The sequence below is a fragment of the Podarcis tiliguerta genome (assembly GCF_965153285.1).
Source record: "Podarcis tiliguerta genome assembly, chromosome: 4".
NCBI classification, from domain to species: domain Eukaryota; kingdom Metazoa; phylum Chordata; class Lepidosauria; order Squamata; family Lacertidae; genus Podarcis; species Podarcis tiliguerta.
Genome location: NC_139537.1, coordinates 66,259,882 through 66,280,889, shown reverse-complemented (window position 1 = coordinate 66,280,889; position 21,008 = coordinate 66,259,882). Strand labels below are relative to the sequence as shown.

Below are 21,008 nucleotides of genomic sequence, written 5' to 3'. Positions count from 1 at the left end.
TTCTGAAGACTACAGATGGCCTTTTGGCCTTGCCATTGGGTCAATCAATCAATGACTATTGTCAATGTATTGTCGGCACAGAGAAGAAAAAGGAAAAGAATACCAGATTGAGATTCATGGTGCGTCATGATGTATCACCACTTATTTCCAGCCCTTGTAAATGCCACTGAATAGGCATCCCTAAATTATGCTCTCTGGTCACTTAGTTTTCAACTGTGCTCAAACTGCAATACTAGAATTCAAATGTGTAGAATTATCAGTGTTCAAAAATTACCTCAAAGTAGAATTTCCTTTCTCATAAAACGTTTGCATGCTTAATTATGTTTGAAGTAATTCATCCCATCAGAAACATATCATCAGTGTTTATTCACTATAATGGCCTGTTTCACACAGTAGGGTGGCCTTCTTGCAGTAGCCTGTTGCCTTCACAGAAGTCATTCATTCATATGATCAACTTAATATATGAGCTGGAAGTTTACAGTTCTCAGCTACTTCTGTCTCCTATGCACATTTCAAAGTGCCAGAGAAAGTTCTTGCAGCTGCAATTCTAAACTATAGGCTCATAAATTACATTGCTGAAAGGAATGAGCAACCCTTGCTAGTGCTAAAATAAGTAAGTTAGCCCACTATGAACCAGCCCTTAGTAGTAATGAATACTATTTAATAACAATTAATTAGCAGTATTTAAAAGCAGTTGGGGTCCTTCCCATCCATGTTGTTACACTGATTACAAATTACGACAGCATGAAATTATATGAAGTTTATATATAACCAGCTTATTGTGCTGAGGAAGAAGTGATTTCTTCTGTTGACATATAGGGGGCTTTGGGGGATCCTAATGTGCTTGTGTACAGAAGCCTGTAGACAACCATGCAGCACAAAGGTATCTTATTAGAAACTGACAAACAGGGATGCACACTTAGACGTATTAATGGAGTGGACAGAATCAGCACAACCTGACACTTGTCAGGCAATGGATAATTAAGGAGGGATGATGGTTATGCAGATCTTTGAAGGTGATGACAAGAAGATTAAATCAACTGCGGTACATAATTGTGAATGAATGGCCGGATTCAAGGAAGAAGAAAAATCAAAGACAAGACTCAATGGAACAAAGTTTAGATTTAATTAACTCTTTTTCAGTTGATGTTTCATTAGACAAGATACAGATATCCTTGAGAACATTCAGCAGCCTATCATATTCCACAAACAATCCAACAGCAACAACTTCAGGGTTCTGATATTTGCTGTTAATGGAGAAATTTGGGCAACCTGAAATAGTAGACCATGCTGGTATAAAAGTTAAATTCTGACCCTTTGTCCCCCCTAGGCATTGTCAACTGCCTTAACTAAGACTTGCCAAGAGTCTGGAACCAATATAACAGAAGGAAAAGGGGAGATTCAATGCACATTATATATTTATTTTCTAAAATTTATACACTGTTTGATTGCGAAAAACCTCAAAGCAGTTTACAAAAAATAGCAGAATAGCATAGCCTCACATGGACCATAGCATGAGTCAGTCATCACTTTTCTCCTCCAATGCAGAATCTGAATAAATAAATACCTTAGAACCAAAATTCATGTTGAAGTCGAGTTTAATGAATAGATTTCCATGAACATTTGCTTCCTACTCTCTTCTGTGTCTTCTACCATGCTGCCCCTCTCTACAGCTATTGCCTCCTTATCCTTTCTTGGCCAATAAATTATACTAAAACTGGACTTCCCCGTGGCAAGCAAACCCAGCCATACCACAAGTGAACCTACTTGTGGCATTAAGAACTGTGATACTGCAAATCTTCAGATTCTCAAATTAGGCACCAGAAACACATTCCAGGTCCGAGATGCACAACATTATGGAGGACAACCCCACCATACATTGTTCTATTTGTTTCAGCCACAAATCACTCACCACATAACAACTTCCTTTGGCAACAGCTCTATGGCTATGTTGTTTAAGGTGTACTGTTCACCCCACCCCTAGCAATGGTTCCTTTCCAGGACAGAGTTGGCGTGTATAGGCACCTTGATAAAATGTCCTATTCCGTGATTAACCATGGAACATGTGTGCCACAAGAGCTAGCAATTGCCAGACACCAGCATTCTTGTTATTTCCTAACTAGATACCATCCCATATACATAGATATATAGCACAGAAGAGGGTAAAGGGCTAAAGCTCTCCTACACACACCCCATACACAAGCAAGTACCAATTCTGATTGGGCATTCAGTACTGGTTATTTCTGAATGAAAAATAATGAATTCAGGGGCAATGAATATGCTTAACATTTAATGTAGTCTGCCCCTCACATTTGAACCAATTTTGTGGCAATTTAATCTAAAGAGAGAAAGGTGTGTGTGTGTGTGTGTGTGTGTGTGTGTCAGAGAGAGGGAGAGAAAGAAAGATAGAGGGGGTGGAGTGAGAGAGAACATTCAGAACAGAACAATATTGAAGAACAGATGAATGTATGAAATTGTTTTCATTGTTTCATTACGGTTTTGTTTTCAGGTAGCTTACTTTGGGTCATAACAACCTATTCATGTCAACATTAATTACTAGCAGCAATCATGAGACAGTGACAGGCTTTGTTGCCCTTTGTTGGTTTTTATGAAGTTTAGTAGTCCTAATTTAAAGAGTCGCTTGTGAACATCAGATGGGAAATAGCTTGATGGATGTTCCTTATTTCACAGCACAACTGCATCACTCAATCAATGGAGGAGACACCAGGGTTAAACATTATTTCTTAAAAGAAATCCTGTACCTGTACAGAAATTCTATAAAGGACATGGCAACTAATCCCAAACTAAACTAAGTAATTGTGAAATTTGGAGGATTACCTCCCTAACTGACCTTTTATGTGGAGGACTCCCACCAACATTCATCTTACATGAGGCCTATAACTGCTTCCTTAATCCCCTAATTTCTGCTGCTACCAGCCATTTCTGGTAATATCTTATTCCCCAAATGACACATAAACAGTAGCAGGCGTAAGACAGATAAACAAGAAGGCTTACTTTAAAGGTTAAGCAAATATATTATTTATTCAATCAATACTAGTAGCAGACAGCTTGGTGAGGAAGTGGTGTTCACCTGACCTCCAGTCAGTCATGTCACTGCTGCTCACTAGGTGGTGGGAGGAACAAGGTCAGTGCAATACAAGTGCAACAGCAGGAGCAACAGAACAGCACAGTGGAAATGGACTGTGGAGCCAATCCACTGATCCCACGAGTGCATTTGCATTGCACCAACCTTGCCCCTCCTCCTCTATCTCCCTATAAGCAGCAGCAAAATCTTCCAGAAGACAGGTGAGCACAGTCATACCACCCAGCTATCCACTGCTGAAATGTATTTACAGGATAATATGATTTAGCGGGTTAGATAGAATTACAGTACTATACTTGCATTCTTGCTTGTATAGTAGCTATTCTGTTAAACCAGTTCCTCTTCTAATCAAAACAAATAGCCCTTCTCCCAACTTCTCCTCCAGTTAGCACTCATAGAAGTCTCAGCTGAAGTCTTCCTGCTGGTCAGGAGCTCACAAAGAAAACATCACAGAAAAAGTATTTCAGTTGCACGCACAGACACACACACCTTTTTGGGAGAGATTCATTGTTGTTGAGAAATCCATGTACCTTTTTGTTTCAAATGGAATGTCTCAATTCATAAAACAGGGCAGTTCTTCACTGAATATCACTCCTTACAGCACCTCAGAGCTTCTGAGATTTTGGTCCCCACTTAATATAAATTCTACAGAAAGTCAATTACGTATTAAATATAGATCTCAGCATACTGCAGTGCATGTCCTTGTACCATTATGAAATCATGGAAATTTTGGCTAAATACTGTTTTACCTACCATTTTTCTACAACACTGGTTTAATAGTTTAGAAGGTAAAATTCTAAAGCAGGGAATAGACGCACTCGGCATTGTATGGGAATGAAAAGAGCAGTCAGTGGCTAAGCCCTGTGGTTCCACTCTGACCCTCTAAAGCTGAATAATAATTGCTGCTTCTCTCCAGGCAACTTAGCAAGATGCTTTTCCAGTAGAATCAAATAGTTATTAGCTCACTTGCACTCTAATCTTTCAAGGGTCAAAGAGTCAACACACACACACAAAGACAACAGTAAGACTAGCTGAAAGCCCCAAAGAAATTAAATTACTGAATAGCATAAAATATATAATCTCAGGGAAAAGCACTTCTCCTTTCTTGAACAAGAATTGCTTGTAGAATAAGTATTAAGTACATTTTAGGTCATGTAAAATTAACTGGAACAATCCACCTCTAATAAAGCAACTGTAAAACCCCACAGGGTGGTATCCAACTACTAAGTCATACTCAGAATATGCTCAATGACTTGGTTTGCATGTTGTCTTACCGTTCAGCACAAATAAGATAGCTCCTGGAGCTTTGCTTCTCCCTGGCCTTTTGAGCTCCATGCAGCAGCTAAGTCATGGTGTGGTGTGGTGTGGTGTGGTGTGGTGTGGTGTGGTGTGGTGTGTTGTCCAAGCCTAGGCTACTTCCTCCTTAACCATCATTTGTAACTGGGTTCAGATGTTACACCAAGCAAAACATTGCCCAAAGGGGCTGCTATCTCCTCCTCACGAGGCCAGCCTTTTTGCACTAAGCCATAGTTTGGGCTTAGTATGAAATGTGAGCTATTGAGCTCTGTTATATTAATGGGTCTACTCTGAGTATAACTAACACTGACTATTGCCCATTCATTACAAACAGAACAGAGCCAAGATGTTTAATTGAAGTAAATGGAACAGGGAAGCAGTTGCATCACAAGGTGGGGGCGAGGGGGTGATTCACCCCAAGTACCACGTCTGGGAGGGTGACAAGAAGGCACCCCACGGGGTGCTTGCCCTGCCGCCCCAGCCGCATGTGAAAGATCTTCTGTTCGCGACTGTAGCCGCGAGCAGAAGTTCCCACCACCGTCCGAGCGGCGTTAAAGCGGCGCTGGCGGCAAACAGCTACGTACAATGCATGTGCAGTGTCGCACGCATGTGCTGTACGTAGTGATGCCACACATGCACTGTACATAGGGGTTTGCCACTGGCACCGCTGGAGCACCATACAGACCATGGTGGGATCCCTCTTCCCTGGCTCGCCGTAAGCGGCTCCTGCTTTGCTGCTTTACAGCGAGCCAGGGAGGGAGGGAGGAGGACGGACGGACGGGAATCATGGCTCCCGAGAGGACAAGCTGCACAGCTTTGCCAGTGCCCCGGCAAAGTGGCATAGCTCCCCACTTCCTCCAATGGCTTAGGTTACTTTAGAGTTGTGGGGGTGGGGTGCAGAGGCGTAGGAAAGGGAACAGACATTCTGCACCCACCCAAGACTTCCAAGCCTACCCTGAGCTGTCGATGAGGGGGTGACAAAAAAAAAATTTCGCACCAGGTACCACTTGGGCATGCTATGCCACTGCAGGGAAGTTCTTACAGGGCAGGATAGAAGAAGAAGAAGAAGAAGAAGAAGAAGAAGAAGAAGAAGAAGAAGAAGAAGAAGAAGCAGCAGCAGCTACCACAAAGTTTTAATATACAGCAAGTGATTACACACATATATTCATTGTTAACAAGATTTTAAGAGTTTTGTTGTATGCGAAGAATATGGAAATAAATGCATTGTAGTGCTTAGGACAAAATGAAATGTATAGCAATCCATAAACAATAAAGTACAATGAAGGATAACAATTTTGTACTGTATCTTTGACAGAGAGAGAGGAAATTTCATACCTTTGAACACTGTTTGTGATTCTGGCACCAGACTAAGGAACCATTATTCTGGGGGAGAGAGAGAAAAGTAGAAGTATTAGTGACATATCTCAAGCTAGGCCAATATTTTCTGTGCATTCCCACAGTACCTCTTTCCCACTCTGCAAACAAAACAAGAATTTGTTTCCATTTCTGGTTAGGTTGGTGACTTTCTAAGAATTTTTTGTGATGCCAACTTCCCTTGCTGACTTGACCAACAAGGTGATAACAAGGGTGCTCAGTCGCAAGCTTATTCCCCACAGATAAGCCACTTGTGAAGAACATCCTGGAGAATTGAACCCCCTGCTCAGTCAAGGGTGAGGAACGATGACTCCTTTGCCACTCCATCATGGTTGTGTGTTTAATTAGCCCCCCCCCCTTATTAAACATTAGTCCCTGCCCACAAAGTAATTTGGGACTATATCCAAGGTGCAGAGGGTGGTCCCAAGTTGGCCCAGTTCATCTTGACTGGGGTCTGCAGACTGGAACCAGAGAGTAGACTGGCAGAGTTGTGTGAAGTCCTAATAATTAGTATATAGCTTTTATTTTATTTATTTTAAAAAATGATATATACAATTCTGGACATATACCTCACAGCAGATGTAAAATAACATGGGATGGAGCACTAGCAGGCAAAATCCATATGTTCATCCACCCAGTTCCTTTGATCTTTTTATCTTCTTTTTTGAAGCGTAACTGATAAGAGACAGGGTGCTGTAGCTCTTGACATTGTGTGCACTATCCCTAGCACATGTGGTGCTTTGGAAAGGTGCTTCTTGAGTCACCACCATGCCTCAGACTAGTCAGGATGGTCAAATAAATACCTTCCCAAATACATTAAAGGTGGAGATTCTTCCTCCCAAAATATTTAGAAACATAAACATTTCCGCCTCCCCTGATCTTATCCTCATTAGCACATTACATCTTCAGCTCTTAAAACCGTGTCATCTTAAAATCTAATGCTCTTTGGTTAGCAGCAACTACCCATAAAGTTATCTTAAATATACTAAAGCACGCATATAAATAAATGTGAAACATAAGACTCATGCAAACGCTTGTGAATGGACAGGAACAGAAGACATAAAAGTTTAGGAGGATGTCATAAATAACATACAGTTAACAGAAGTACTTTAGCAGTCCCCGTGCCAGCCAAGAATTTATTATTTCCTTTTCCAAAACCTAGCCAGTAGTAATGTTAAACTAATATCTCATGGACTGCTTTCAATCCTTTATTCTCCCTATAAAGGAATGACAGAAGAGAACAATGATTGCAGCTGCAGATTAGTAGCAACTAGCTGCATAGTTTTACAGCTCGGTGGCCTCTTTTCACTAAATCAGATGAAGCACTCCTGCTTTTGGAATATGTTGGTCACCTGGAACATTCTACCACGATAAATATCCAAATGCAGAGGCTGCTTCTTCTTGCCTTGAAAACTGCCACACTAGAGGCTTCAAACACAATTTCAAAACACAAACAAAATATGTACCAAAGTCATCTGCTTATAAATTGCTAAACTAAAATGCTACAGTGAGCCCACAACTGGCATTCCCTTTACATATGCGAATGCAAACTTGTGCAGGGAGAAAATAAATAAATAAATGGAGAGCAGGGGAAACTTGCCATTCCCTGTTCTCCATTTACTTGTTTTTCTTCCACCTGCACACCCAGGTTTTCCTTGCTTGCCATGCTCTCGGAGGGTCCCAGGGCCCTCCTACAAACTTCCCAGAACCCAGTAAGCAGGTCTGAACCTCACAGGCAAGTGGTTCCAGGGCTTCCTGACTTTGAATGATTTTGCCTTTGTACATGGACCTTTGAAGTCAAACTCTTGTGTAAGTGGCGGGCCACCTGTAGATCTGCTAACTGTGTGCGCTCATATGCCAGATATATTTGCAGTACATGTCTATACATATTTCCTCCAACACAAGTCCCACAGTGTTCAAAATCCCGGGTAAGGGTTCATAGGATTATAGCCTCAGTCAGAACATAACCTCTGCACACAGTCCAGTATTTGCAGCCATTTCTTTCAAATAAGATATTGAGGGAGCTGCCCCACCCAAGTTGATGGGCATTGCCATTCAAATGGTGTGTATGTGCTGCATCTTGTGGGGTGGGGCTTACCTGCTCCCCCAATATTTTATTCAAGTTGGCAACCCTAAATTAAAACAGCCTACAAAAGTTGCTTGCCTGCAAAATTATTTAGTATGTATAGGCAAAATGGGAGTAAGATTTACAAGCCAATTATCACTCATGCAATTATTTTTCTTTCTGAGGTCTCTGTGGTTTAATCAAATTTTAACCACCCATGTAAGTCTTTTTCCACTTCTTTCAAAATGAGGAATGGGACTTTCAAATGAACACCAAATGTATATCTGAGATACAGCCATGGAATATGCAAACAAGTGTTGTGCCCCCACATTCCTTCTAATATCAAAGTTGGTATGCGTATCACTTTGGCTGTGAAATGGGCCACTGTCAGAAAAAGTACTGGCTTCTGCAAATTCAGGGAACTCCTATCTCTTTATATAGCTATTAAGTTTTCTGCCCCTGAGTCTGAGCACTTTAGCAGTATTTAGCACAAGGATGTGAAATCTGTTGTCCTTCAGATATTACTGGACTACAATCATTCATGACCATTGGTCATGCTATCTATGGGCATTGGCGGAGGAAGAGGAGTGCGGAGGGAGCACACTGCCCCCCGGCAGCGCGATCCCAGTGGGGTGCCATCACGGCTGCCGCCCCCCCCCCCCCCGTGCTGGGCACCACGCCCCTGCAGATGGCACGTCACGCCCCCAAGACACGCACCACACTCCCGGGATGCGCACCAGCCATGCCCCCACCTGCTCCCCCCCCCGGTGCCAGAGCATGAAGCTCCGCCACTGTCTGTGGGCTGATGCAAGTGAAATCCAACATCCTCAAGCCTGACACAGCAGAACAGGAAAGACTTCAGAAGTGTGGGAAGAGACAAATGTGTACATTTCCCCCCTCCTAAAATCTTTCTCCTCCCTGCCCTGCAGTGCTATAGTTTCTGTTTCAAGAACACTTCTGTTTATGCAAGAGGAATATTGTTGCAAATCCCAAATTGTATACTTTTATATGCAAACATCAGAAAGCAACTTGTGCAGGTCTCTCTCACTTTCAGCTAGCTCCAGCCAGACACACTCAGCTCACTCATGCACAAACTCTGGAAAGCACTGGTCTGAGACCCTAATCCTGTAAAATGAATTGCCCATTCAGGGGACCATCCACAGTCATTAAAAACATAACCCTGAGAAAACAAAGGCCCTAGCCACTCATTCACCATGATGAAGCCAGCCAAATCCACAACAGTGTTACTGCCCACAGATGCATACATGGTATATCTACAGGCCTCCGGGCAATGTGCAAGTAGTTTAAAAATTCATTCAAGTTCTTTTCCAATACCTTTCTTTTCATAACCAAGAATGACAGAAAATCTATCTGCGGGAATATGGAAGAAAATCCTTTTGAACAAGAAGCAACCTTCTTCTCATCTATTTTGTTTCATCACAGTGCCCAAGGACAAAGATTTAAATTGCAAGATCATGAAGTATGCTTTTTGCAGGCATGTGATGATTTGATGGTATTTGACAAAATTGATCGCTGCAAATGGAAAAGGTATAGCATCTAAATCTTGAGCTAAAGCACAAAGGTAGGTAGAGATATTTATTGCACATACAAATGATGAACAATACTGATGCATTTCATGCATTTAAGGTTATTTATTGGTGGATGAATCAAATTAAAAACACATGGTATAATTATCAGAAAGTGTCTTGGAGGAATTGATTTATATAAGAACTATTCATGCCCAATAAAATGCTAATCTAACAGTGTCCCTTCATTCTTACATTTCCTGGCAATAAAGTTATATGTGCTTGGTTGGTACCACTTCAGAATGCAAGCTTAGAACTTACAGTAAATGGCTGAATAATTCTTGAAGGTCCGTCTCCCTAGCTTCCTTGACAGATTCATCACACAGGACATACATGTACATATAGGCTTCCCTACTCCAGACATCCATGATTAACAAGAGGAAATCAGGGCAAGGAAAATTGTGACATTCCCCCCCCCCTTCCCTCCCTGTCCCTTTGCCTTGTGTGCAGTGGATTTTTAAATTGTAAGGCTGTGGGCAGGGACCTGTCTTATCCTATTTGATTGTATGTAAACCACTTTGGGAGGGACACGGGTGGTGCTGTGGTCTGAACCATAGAGCCTAGGGCTTGCCGTTCGGAAGGTCGGCAGTTTGAATCCCCGCAAAGGGGTGAGCTCCCATTGTTCGGTCCCAGCACCTGCCCACCTAGCAGTTCGAAAGCACATCAAAGTGCAAGTAGATAAATAGGTACCACTCACTGTGTTTCCGTACACTGCTCTGGTTCACCAGAAGTGGCTTAGTCATCCTGGCCACATGACCCGGAAACTGTATGCCGGCTCCCTCAACCAGTAAAACAAGATGAGCGCCGCAACCCCAGAGTCGTCCACAACTAGACCTAAAGTCAGGAGTCCCTTTACCTTTACCTTTAAGCCACTTTGGGAGACCTTTCTGGTGGAAGAGTAGGGTACAAATGTTCCAGATAAATAAATTACTATTTTTCAATTAGCCTATGTATATTAGATGTAGAATTATACCGCAATGCAATTATGGCATTCAATATCATTCACCGTTCATTTAGCACCTTTTTAATGCCCTTCCAAACCCTTAAGTCAGTGGTGTCCAAACTTTTTTCAAAGAGGGCCAGATTTGATGAAGTGAAGGGCCATGAGGGCCAACCAAAGTTGTTATCCTTTTTTTTAGGAAAACTGCCTTTCATTCAATACCAGAAATGTGGTGAAAGAAGAAAATTAGAATTCAGATAAATGATATCATGGAAATGGCACTCTCCCTCATTTTATGAGATCTTTTAACAACTTATACAATAGGGAAAATCCTGTTCAGAAGCACTTTAAGTCTAAGAAAGTGCATACTTGCTTGTTAACTATTTACAGCAGGCATCCCCAACCGGCAGCCCTCCAGATGTTTTGGCTTACAACTCCCACGATCCCTAGCTAACAGGACCAGTGGTCAGGGGTGATGGGAACTGTTGTCCAAAACATCTGGAGGGCTGCAGCTTGGGGATGCCTGATTTACAGTATAAGAATATAAAGTGTTTAATTCTTCTGCATCATTTAGGGCACCAAGGATCCCAACAAAATGCAACCCATTCCCTTGCACAAGGGAGCACAATGCTAACTATTGCATTTATCATTACTACCTCAAACTACCTTGAAACACTGGCCAAGACTATCTCAAACCAAGGCTACAATTTTCAGAGTTGCAACTGCATCTTACATATAGCACATGAGCAGTGTGGCACATGCTATAGAGCTCAGAGAAGTCATTTAGTCATGTACACATGCATACTATACACATCTGCAAACATGCACACACCCTCAGTGGTAGAGAACATGCATGTAGAAGTTCCCAGGTTAAGTCCTTGGCATCTCCATTGAAAAGGATTCAGGTAGCAGGACTGAAAAATACCCTGGGAGCCCACTGCTAGTCAGAGCAGGCACTATTAGGTTGGAAGATCTAATTCGCTATAAGATAGCTTCATGCATTCATAAAATTTCCCCCTGAAATAGTCTCCCTCTACAGCTTGACCACTCCCAATTCTTCACCCAAATTCACATAAACATGGGAGAATTTAAGTACATATTCTGATGTGGTACTGTGCAGGTCCAGATTCCACTCTGCGTCCTGAAAATTTGTTTGAAGAAGTGAAGCCTTAGTCACAATGCATTGTTGAAATAAATATTAGCAGGCACTTTACATGTTATTCTGATTTATGATTCATTTTGACTGATTTTATCTAGGGTGTCTCTTTTGTAAAATATATTGTACACCACTTAGGAACTACAATATTAAGGGATATATAAGTTGTTGAAATAAACATAAATACATGCATACATTTTGGAATGGGGCATCAAGGTTCACTTGCAAGTGAAATTATTATCTTCTGTAAGTTTGCTTTTTCCAAGATCATTCTTGTAAAAGCTTACACAGACTCCCAATGAGCATCAACACAAAATGAAAAAAATATCACACAAATGAGATTCAAGGGAGGTATTGAATTTCCAAAAAATACTAAGAAGCAAATTCACATTAGTCAGTCAGGGATTCCCTGATGTCTGTCCTAAACAAACAAGTTTATATATCCAAGGTTTCATCTTAGAAATCTATTTTGGATTATCTCCAGAACCCTGAAATCCACCTACACAACTAAACTCTATATGGAAACATCTGCATGCCTAGCACTTAATCAACATAACACACAATGTAATTTATTAGGTAGCATTCTTCTGCCTATGTCTATCCATCTGCACTTTGCCACTCTCAAAAAGTCTGGTTTTCCTCTAATGGAATAAAGAACACAGGAATAGGAACTGGATCACACCTGTGCATATGGGCTAAGAATACTGTCTTTCCTATTTTATCACATTATAAGCAATGCTCTGCAGACTACATGGCTCTAGAGATTCCTATAAAAGCCTAATACATTGAAATCTGAAGGTTCTCCAGAGGCATCTCTTCTAGACAGACACACAGACTTTTCAATTTGTCTAAAACAGGGGTGGAGAACCTATGGCCCTCCAGCTGTTGCTGAGCTGTTGTTGGGCTCCAATAACTATCAGCCTCAGCCAGCATAGCCAATGGTAAGGGATGGTGTGATTTATAGTTTAGCAACATCCAGAAGGCCACAGGCTGCCCATCCCTGATCTAGAACACGTGGGTAAATTGTAGTAATTTTTCCATGTAACGAACTAAATTTTTCTAGAATTGTAGGGTTGGAAGGGACCACAAGGGTCATCTAGTCCAACCCCCTGCAATGCAGGGATCTTTTGCCCAATGTGTGGCTCAAAGCTATGGCCCTGAGATTAAGAGTCTGATTCTCTACCAACAGAACTATCCATGACACTGGTTAAGTTACATATGGATACCACAAAGCATATCACAGTTACACAGTTACAGAGATCTATACATGGCAGGAAGTGAAATAGTTTCATTCTTGCCAGAGTGACTACATTTACAAAAGCAACAAAAACACTAAGCATGAAATGCAGGTATGTTACTTGTCCATTTTCCTTTTCATTGCTTCCCTTCAAGGCTTTTTTTTACTGTCTTGGGCCTACTTGGAGAGATTACACAGGAAAACATTAACGAGTTGTTAAAAGTTAAGAAACACACCCACACACACCTCTCCTTTATTTCATTTATTAAGATATTTCTATAATATTTTCCCCAAAAGCTAAAAGTGCTGTAGAACAGCAGCAGCAACAACACCACCACAAAGACACAACATCCAACCACAAAATCAGAAAGTTCTGTTGTGCTAAAGTACCATGTGTCTTTAAGCTTCTCTACAGTTAGTGCAGTTTTCATGCATGACAGAGAACCAGGCAGCTCAATCCAAATTAGAATTTCATTGCCATGCTCCCAAGATTATAGCAATTTATGAAGTGTATGACACAAAAATGATATATGGAGTGATTAGACACAAGAAACACTACAATATGGTTCACAGCCAAGCAGGGATTAAGAGGTTTTATCCAGAGGTTGGCAACCATGAGGGTCGCTTAACTGGCCCATGAGCCACCCCCAAATTGAGCAGCCTGCTTGGTGAGTCTCCGCACGCTGTGCTAAACTGGCACAGTGCGGAATGGGACTCTCTTCCGTGGCTCCGGAAATTGCTTCTGCCCATGCCCAGGCAGTGGAAATCGCATTTGCGCAGCCGTGATTTTCAGCGTCTGGGCATGCGCAGAAGCAATTTTTGATGCAGTGGACATGTGCAGATGCGATTTCCAGCGTCATGCTGCACTAGTCCAGCCCATGGAGGATCTCCTCGGGAGTGATCCAGCCCATGCCCAGTAAGTCTTGCTGACCCCTGGTTTTATCTCACCCCTTAAAGAAGAGTACAAGCCATTCACATCTTAGAAGAGACTCAATTTCAACAACTATGGCTGAAAACTATGGCTATGGCTGTGTTCTTAATAGCCTTGTATTTGTCATGTAGATATACAGTGGTACCTCGGGTTAAGTACTTAATTCGTTCCAGAGGTCCATACTTAACCTGAAACTGTTCTTAACCTGAAGCACCACTTTAGCTAATGGGGCCTCCTGCTGCCGCCGCGCCGCCAGAGCACAATTTCTGTTCTCATCCTGAAGCAAAGTTCTTAACCTGAAGCACTATTTCTGGGTTAGCGGAGTCTGTTACCTGAAGCGTATGTAACCTGAAGCGTATGTAACCTGAGGTACCACTGTATCTCAAATCCTGATCTTTCTCCAAGGAGCTCAAAGTGGCACACATGGAGATTATTATCCCACTTTAGCCTCAGAACAACTTTCTTCCACAGGTTGGGCCTCAGATTTCCTAGTGAGCTTCAGGACTGAGAGGGGAAATTACCCAATTCTCCTTGGCCCAATGCCAACTACCTAACTGAATGTGAACAACAACTGGACCATGCAAGGTGAACAGAAGTTTCCTCTGCACAATGTGGATGTCTAATACAATAGAACACGACCTATTTCTGTCTTCATGCGACAAAGATTTAGCTATGTTTTCTCCCAACTGTAATCTGCCATACTCTGCCCTGCAGCGCCACACATCTATTGCTATTCACAAGTGCACAGGGGTATTTTACTACTTGAGTTGAACTATTCTTTTTTTTACCAATTACAGAACACACAAACAGTTCAATCCCATTCCTCCGGAGCATTTTATGTAGAGAAAAAGTGTGTATGTATGGAACTATTTTTTAAAAAAACAGCTCTGACAAAACTCCAAAGCTTGTATACTATTCCCTACCGATTGTGGCCCAGTAAAAAGCATCATTTAACCTACTTTACTTCCTTTGAGACCAGCTTAGTAACTGCCATCAAAGCAATGTATCCATACAGTAAATCAAAGACTGGTGCAGATGAATCAGAGATCTCTTAGGACGAAACATGCAAGTCTTGTATTTCTTGCTATAAGACAATTGGTCCTGCTGTTCAAGCTATAGCAGTTTTCGCTTCTTTTAAAGTCTGAAGACAGGTAGTGGATTATTGGACTGCAGCATCATTTACACTTTAAATGTCCTTCTGAAATGGCTATGGTAAAGTAACAGTGCAAAGTTACCTTTGTTTGCCTGACAGAACAATGCTGGCCACACCTGCTTGACCAGGCCATCACCTGTATATCCCAAGTAGTAAGGACAATGTTATGTTTGCCATATACCTCTTCACTTCCTCTCTTTTCTCAATTAAAAGAGAACAGAAAGTTTAACATTTATTAACAAGATCACTTCACCTTTTGTATATTACCACTGCTTCAAGTTTTAGAAGTATTTAATCCCCTATAATTTAGATGGATTGATTTTTTCTTTCACAGGTTAGGATTAAAGCCGCTGATTTGCAATTGATTTGCATGGGGGGGGGGGGGAGACCAACCAGTTATTAAGTCCTAACTGAGTAATTTGCAGCTTATTTCACCCCAGCTAATTAAAATGTAATCACTATTGTTTGGCAATGTGCATTCTGTCAGCAGTTTTTACTTCAGAAAGAAATCATGCCAAGAAAGCACGCACATAAAAAGGCCTTTCACTAAGAACTGGCTGGTGTAAATTGCTTCCTTTAGCCAGTGAAACTGTAAAACAAAAAGAGTTACAACCAACTGACAACAGTAAAAAAAGGGGGGGGTTAACTAATCCCCTTTCAGGATAATTAACTGGGTTTAACAATTTCCAGCTTTTGATATATCTCTTGAAGAAAAGACAAGTTCATAGAAGGCAGTTTTTGGTTTGAATTTTTATCTAGTGTATCTTTATCTAATCAATACTTAACTATACTAATCATGAATGCAGATGGGTTACAGTGGGGGGGGGGTGCGTGCATGCTCTATACACCCTGCATTCTTGAAACAACAGGGTGCACTTCTGATTCTGATTCTTTCTGGTTCACCTGGGTGAAGATTAATACATTGAGTACAAAAGTAGGCATTTTCATAGACAGATGAAATGTTCTTGCCCTACCACAGATTGTTCCTTGAATGTCAAGTCCAAGAGCTCCATAGGATAATAGTAAGGATGACAATCAAGCTCTATCTCTTTACTTTTTCATCACCTAGTCTGGATTTGATTTTGTTTGTCTTGCTTTACTGTGCTTTGGAATCATCATACATACACTGTGCATTCAAATGAAGAGCTTGTCTAAAAGGTGAATGTGTTAGTTTTCACTTGCAAATGGGATGCTGGGAAATTATTATAATTCATTCAGTTCATGGTTGAGATCTTATTCTTTACTTGGTTGTTGAGACCTAGAAACAGAATAAGTGAAAACATGAAAGTGAATGAAAACTAAGAGTAATAGAAGCAGACCCATTGATTTCATTACATCTCTTCTGAGTAGGACTAACATTGGATATCTCTCCCATGAATGCAAAAAGGAAAAAAATATATGCAAAAGTAGATGAATAGCACCTTTCATAACCATTCTTTAGTAAGAACCATAAGGTCTTGTAGCATTTTGTAGCCTAAAAAAACTCACTATGGCATAAACTTTAATGGACCAAAGTCTACTTCAACCTTTAAAAGTGTGCTACAGAGAGCACCATACAAACAGGTGCAGTCAATCCTATACAGTATACATTTGCTTAGTACGATCTCTCATTGAGTCAGCAGGATTTTGTCACAGGTAGTAAGTGAGAGTACTCTCGTGCCATATCTTTGCTGACTAGTCTGTATTGTAATTCTTGCCTACATCATGGGATATAAGTAATCATATATACATTGTGCTGTGCATTATGCATGTATTTAATGTGAGAGCTTAGCTCATCGAGAAATACTCTACAAATGTTGATGTTCCCCACCACCAGTTAGCAAGGCTCAATTATATACAATAGCTTTCCCCCAAACCCTTCAAAATGAGCACAGGAACTTATCTCTGCCCACTCCAATTATTACACTCTCCTCCCCACAAAGTGGATACCAGCACATGTGAACAGAGAAAGTAATTAAAGTGGGTTTGTTTAAAAACCAAGCAACCATGATGTATCAAGAGTCTTTTAATTTATCATAGTTCCTGAGTCATTGTGTCGGCAATATGTGCTGAATTTTAAAATGAAGAACTTATGGATATGATAAATATGTCCATATTGGAGTTACCAGTGCCAGCTTGCTCTTATCTTTGAAATAAAATCTACTCAAATTGATGAAAGTAGAACTCTGTGGCACAAGATATGCTATCTTCTGTTGTAGAATCTGGAGAGGCCACATCTGTATAAATGTAACAGCAGGTGCCCTCTACAACTAGACTACAACTCTGTACCCTGTAACACACCCACATCCTATTTATTTCAACAAGGCTTAAACACACTTAACTGGACATAGGATTGTAGCCTTAGGGGACACACTGTATCCCTCCTACCCGGCAGCTTCCCACGCTGTTGATTGAACGCTTGCAATAAGCATGAGATGCACACAAATAGCCTCCTTGTTAAACAAGGTGCCCTTTATCCCTGCCTTGGTTATCCCAGAACTACTCATGCAAGCTGCACTGGCAGAACAGATACCTGGATGATTCTGTTCCATGGTGTGAATTGCCAGGAAGTGAAGAAGAACTAAACAACACTAATAGATTCATGCATACCCATACAAGAAGCAAGGTTCAAAGGTCCAAGGAATATAATTATGAGACACAGATGTGCATTTAGATAGCAAGCTTTGGACTGGGGAAAAAATACAATTAGGCCAGTCCTATATTCTATTACATAAGAGGAAGCCTCATTGGGCAAAATGAGACTTACTTCTGAGTAGGTGCCAAGATAAAGGCTTATGCTGTTAGCCTCACATGATCACAGAGGTTGTGCTCATCTGGATTTTTAGAGTAACTCTAGTTTAAGCATAGAAAGTGATGGCAGAAAAAGCCTGGATTTATTTTTTTCTATTAATTAAGAAAAGCCTGATCAGAAGGCTACAAGAATAACCTCCTCAGGAAATCAGTACCTATTCTGTACAAGGTGTTTGTAATTCTACACAATAAAACCATGGTTGCATGTAACATCCATATTCTATGAGGCAGTATAGAGGGATGTTTTGCTGTATCTTTTTTCTTCTGGTCTGACAATGAACATTTATATAAATGAATTTCTGAAACAATGAAAATCAAGAAAACCTTTACTGAAGGAAAAACTATTCCCCAACACACATGAATTCTGAATATAAAGTAGCTTATAGTCCCATCATCTTACCACTTCATACTATCAGAATGTCAACCTAAAACACAGTACCATCAAATGTGCCTACTTTTTAAAGACGTGCATACATAAGAAACAAGATACTATATGCTGCAAAAATGCTTAGGGTAGGTAACAGAAAATATAGTTATTATCACATCACCACCACCCATTCAGTTGCTTTTGGAGTCAAAAGCACTGGTGGGAAATTGAGCCATTATCGTCTCCTGCTTCTTTTTCCAGGCAAAATCAAAACACGATCTGCACGTGAGTGATCAGGGAGAATTGCTCCAGCACATTGCCTTTGGCAGGAAGCACAGAAGCTACATTACACACTCTGTGCTATCAAAATAACTGCCAGAGAAAGAAATGCAAAGTAAATGGGACACCTGCAGAGATCCACATAAGAAATTAACTTCTTCCCTCCCTGCCTTCAGGGGTCACCTTTTTCAAAGAGCCCTGTTTTCTGAACTTACAGCCCAACCCTACGCAGCGTTAGGCAGGCTGGAACATCTAAAGCCCGTGATTTTAGTAGAGCCAGGCAGCCTGAACTCTGAAAAGAATCAAGCAGCTTGGGTGCTAAACTGTTCTTGGCCAATCAAACTAGCAAACCGGTTGCGAGCCTTATTGCAAAGACACAACTGTAGAATGCAGGGCTGCATTCAGCCACAACGAAGTGTAAGAACAACTTCAGCATCTACCAGGACTCTCTCTCTCATTCACACATGCAGACACTCGCAGGCTTGTACTGAAAGGGTCCAGTAAGAATGAACTGAATGTTTTATCGGGCAAGGGAGGGGTTCCCCTGTGTACCTTCTTCTACCTTTTCAGCAATTTCAGGAGTCAAGCAATATAGACATGCCATAACGCTTTCCAGTAAGAAGCTAACTGGAAACCACAAACTTTTATCATGGGTTGGTGAATCCAGAATAACCACCTCTCTCTAGTTACTCGCACTCACTAGAAAGAATCGAGACCTCTTTGAGCACTCGGGTAAAATAACAATTACTGTACTAACGTAGATGGGAAATATGTCCCACACGTGAACAGGCATCGCGGAAAGGAAAGGGGACGTCAGCCCTTATTTATTTATTTTTTTTAATTGTGTGTTGCTAGTGGGGTTGCGATGACTGTTAAGGAGTAAATAATCTGCTTTCAGAGGTTCGGCGATCACCCTGTCAGACCAGCCACCCCTATCGCCCCACTTCAAGATCGGCGTGGCTTGATCCGGAGTAACTGACCACCTTCTGGTTCTATGGTCAATGCAAACACGAATCCACTTCTCCCTTAGAATCACAGAGACGTGTGTGTGTGTGACCCTTGGGTTTGTGTAAACAAGTAATGGGGGGGGGGCAACTGCCGCTCTCCGCTCACTGCGCTTAACGCCTCCCGAGCCCCCCCCCCCTCCTCCAGTTTTACGCGTGTCTCCCGGGGAGCAAATCCCGCCGCGTTCCACGGGACTCGCGTAAAACGCGAAGGAGGCTCCTCAGCCTTGCGCGCAGGTGCCGCCCGCGACCCCTCACGTCCCCTCGTCCCCTTCCTCCCGCTCCCTCTCTCCCGGCTGAAGCCGCTCAGCCTCGCGCTTCCTTCCCACGGAGAGGAGCGCGCGAGTTGGAGCAAGCCAGGTGCGAACCAAGTCTCTGCGGAGGGAGAGAGGCTTCGCCCTGCCCTCCCGCCCGGGAAGCTTCTCGCTTTCCCTCCGCCGCCGCCCGTACCTGGAAATGCTTGAAGAAGGCGGAGATGCGCGTGATCTGCAGACTGAGGCACCTGGAGGTGCACCTCGCTCCGTAGACGCTGGCCGCCGAGAAGGAGTCGTCCTGCCTGCGAGCCGCCTCTCCTGCGGCGGCGGCGGAGGCAGCAGCAGCGCCGCCGGCCGCCACTCCGGGCAGGCAGCTCCAGGAAGAAGCCGTAATCCAGAGGAGAAGGGTCAAAGGCACGCTGGGCTCCTGAAACCCCATGGCTTTGTGTATAACGCGCGCCGGCGAGAAGGAAGCGCGGGAGGAGGAGGAGGAGCGGCGAAGCCCCGACAGCAGCCGCCTTCAGGACGCTCTCGGTGCGCCACTGAGGCGAAAGGAGGCAAGACGAGGCAGCCTCGGCGCGCGGAGCAAACTCGGCGAGGAGGGGAGGGGGGGGGCGCGAGAGAAAAAGTTCAACCATCCAACTCTCTTCAACCCCCCGCCAGACTCCGCCGAGCTCACCGCCCTCCCCTCACTCCCAGGAGGGGGTGGGGAGAGGGGTGACAGAAGGCGGCGCGATTGGCTGCGGGAGGCCTGAGTGGCAGCGCGGCGGGAGGGGGCGGGGTGTCTGACCGCGGGCAGGTCGCGCGAGCGGCGGTGCTGCTGAAACGAGGGAATGGGTTGTGGGGCGGGCGGGGAGGGGGCTTGGCGTTGTCGAAAAGGCGGGAGGCTTCGGGTGAAGAACTTTCTGCCGTGCTGCACACGGCATGGGCAGAAGCGTTGCGAAGCTCCCGCGAAGACGGGCGCCCCTCTCCAGGCAGGCGGGCGGGAATCGCGCATCTGTCGCGCGCAAAACACCTGACGGAGCACCTTTGCCAAGTGCAGCGCGCGGGCAAAGGGGCAAAGGCTCGAAGGGATGAGGGCCTGAGGGGAAGTTGGGCTGCCTGAGGTGGAGCGCCAAATGATTCCCCACACACACACCCAGACACAGACTTTAAGGCTGCGCCTTAAGAGGACACCTTTAAGTTAGGTGCTGGCTTTAAAAGCACCAGTCTTAATACTGGCACAAACTCTTTTCAGTACATAGTCTTGCATCTTGACTCTTTACTCAAATGTAACATTCTGGCACTGAAGTAATTTCCAAACCTGACAATGGAAAAACAGGAGTTATTGAAACTGAAACTGCAGCCTAAGGCAAAGTTCAGATACAGCCACTTAACATATTTATAAATGTTCACAAATTCTTAGAGAAGACAGTTATGGAAGCAGAATATTTAGAGCTGTGGTGTTACCTCTTTATTTCAAACTGTTTTACT

At 42.9% G+C, this 21,008-nt stretch overlaps 1 protein-coding gene across 1 annotated transcript in view; it reads right to left on the bottom strand.

Annotated features, from left to right (window-relative positions):
* The window catches only part of ANOS1 (anosmin 1), an 84,820-nt gene extending 64,257 nt beyond the window's left edge, over positions 1 to 20,563 (bottom strand). Inside the window, exons 1-2 of the mRNA XM_083437451.1 lie at positions 19,732 to 20,563; positions 5,735 to 5,782 (exon numbers count right to left, since the gene is read on the bottom strand). Coding sequence (XP_083293577.1) covers positions 5,735 to 5,782; positions 19,732 to 19,974 — 291 coding nt within the window. The 5' untranslated portion in view covers positions 19,975 to 20,563. The remainder of the gene's footprint in view (positions 1 to 5,734; positions 5,783 to 19,731) is intronic.
* Between the last annotated feature and the right edge of the window lie 445 nt (positions 20,564 to 21,008).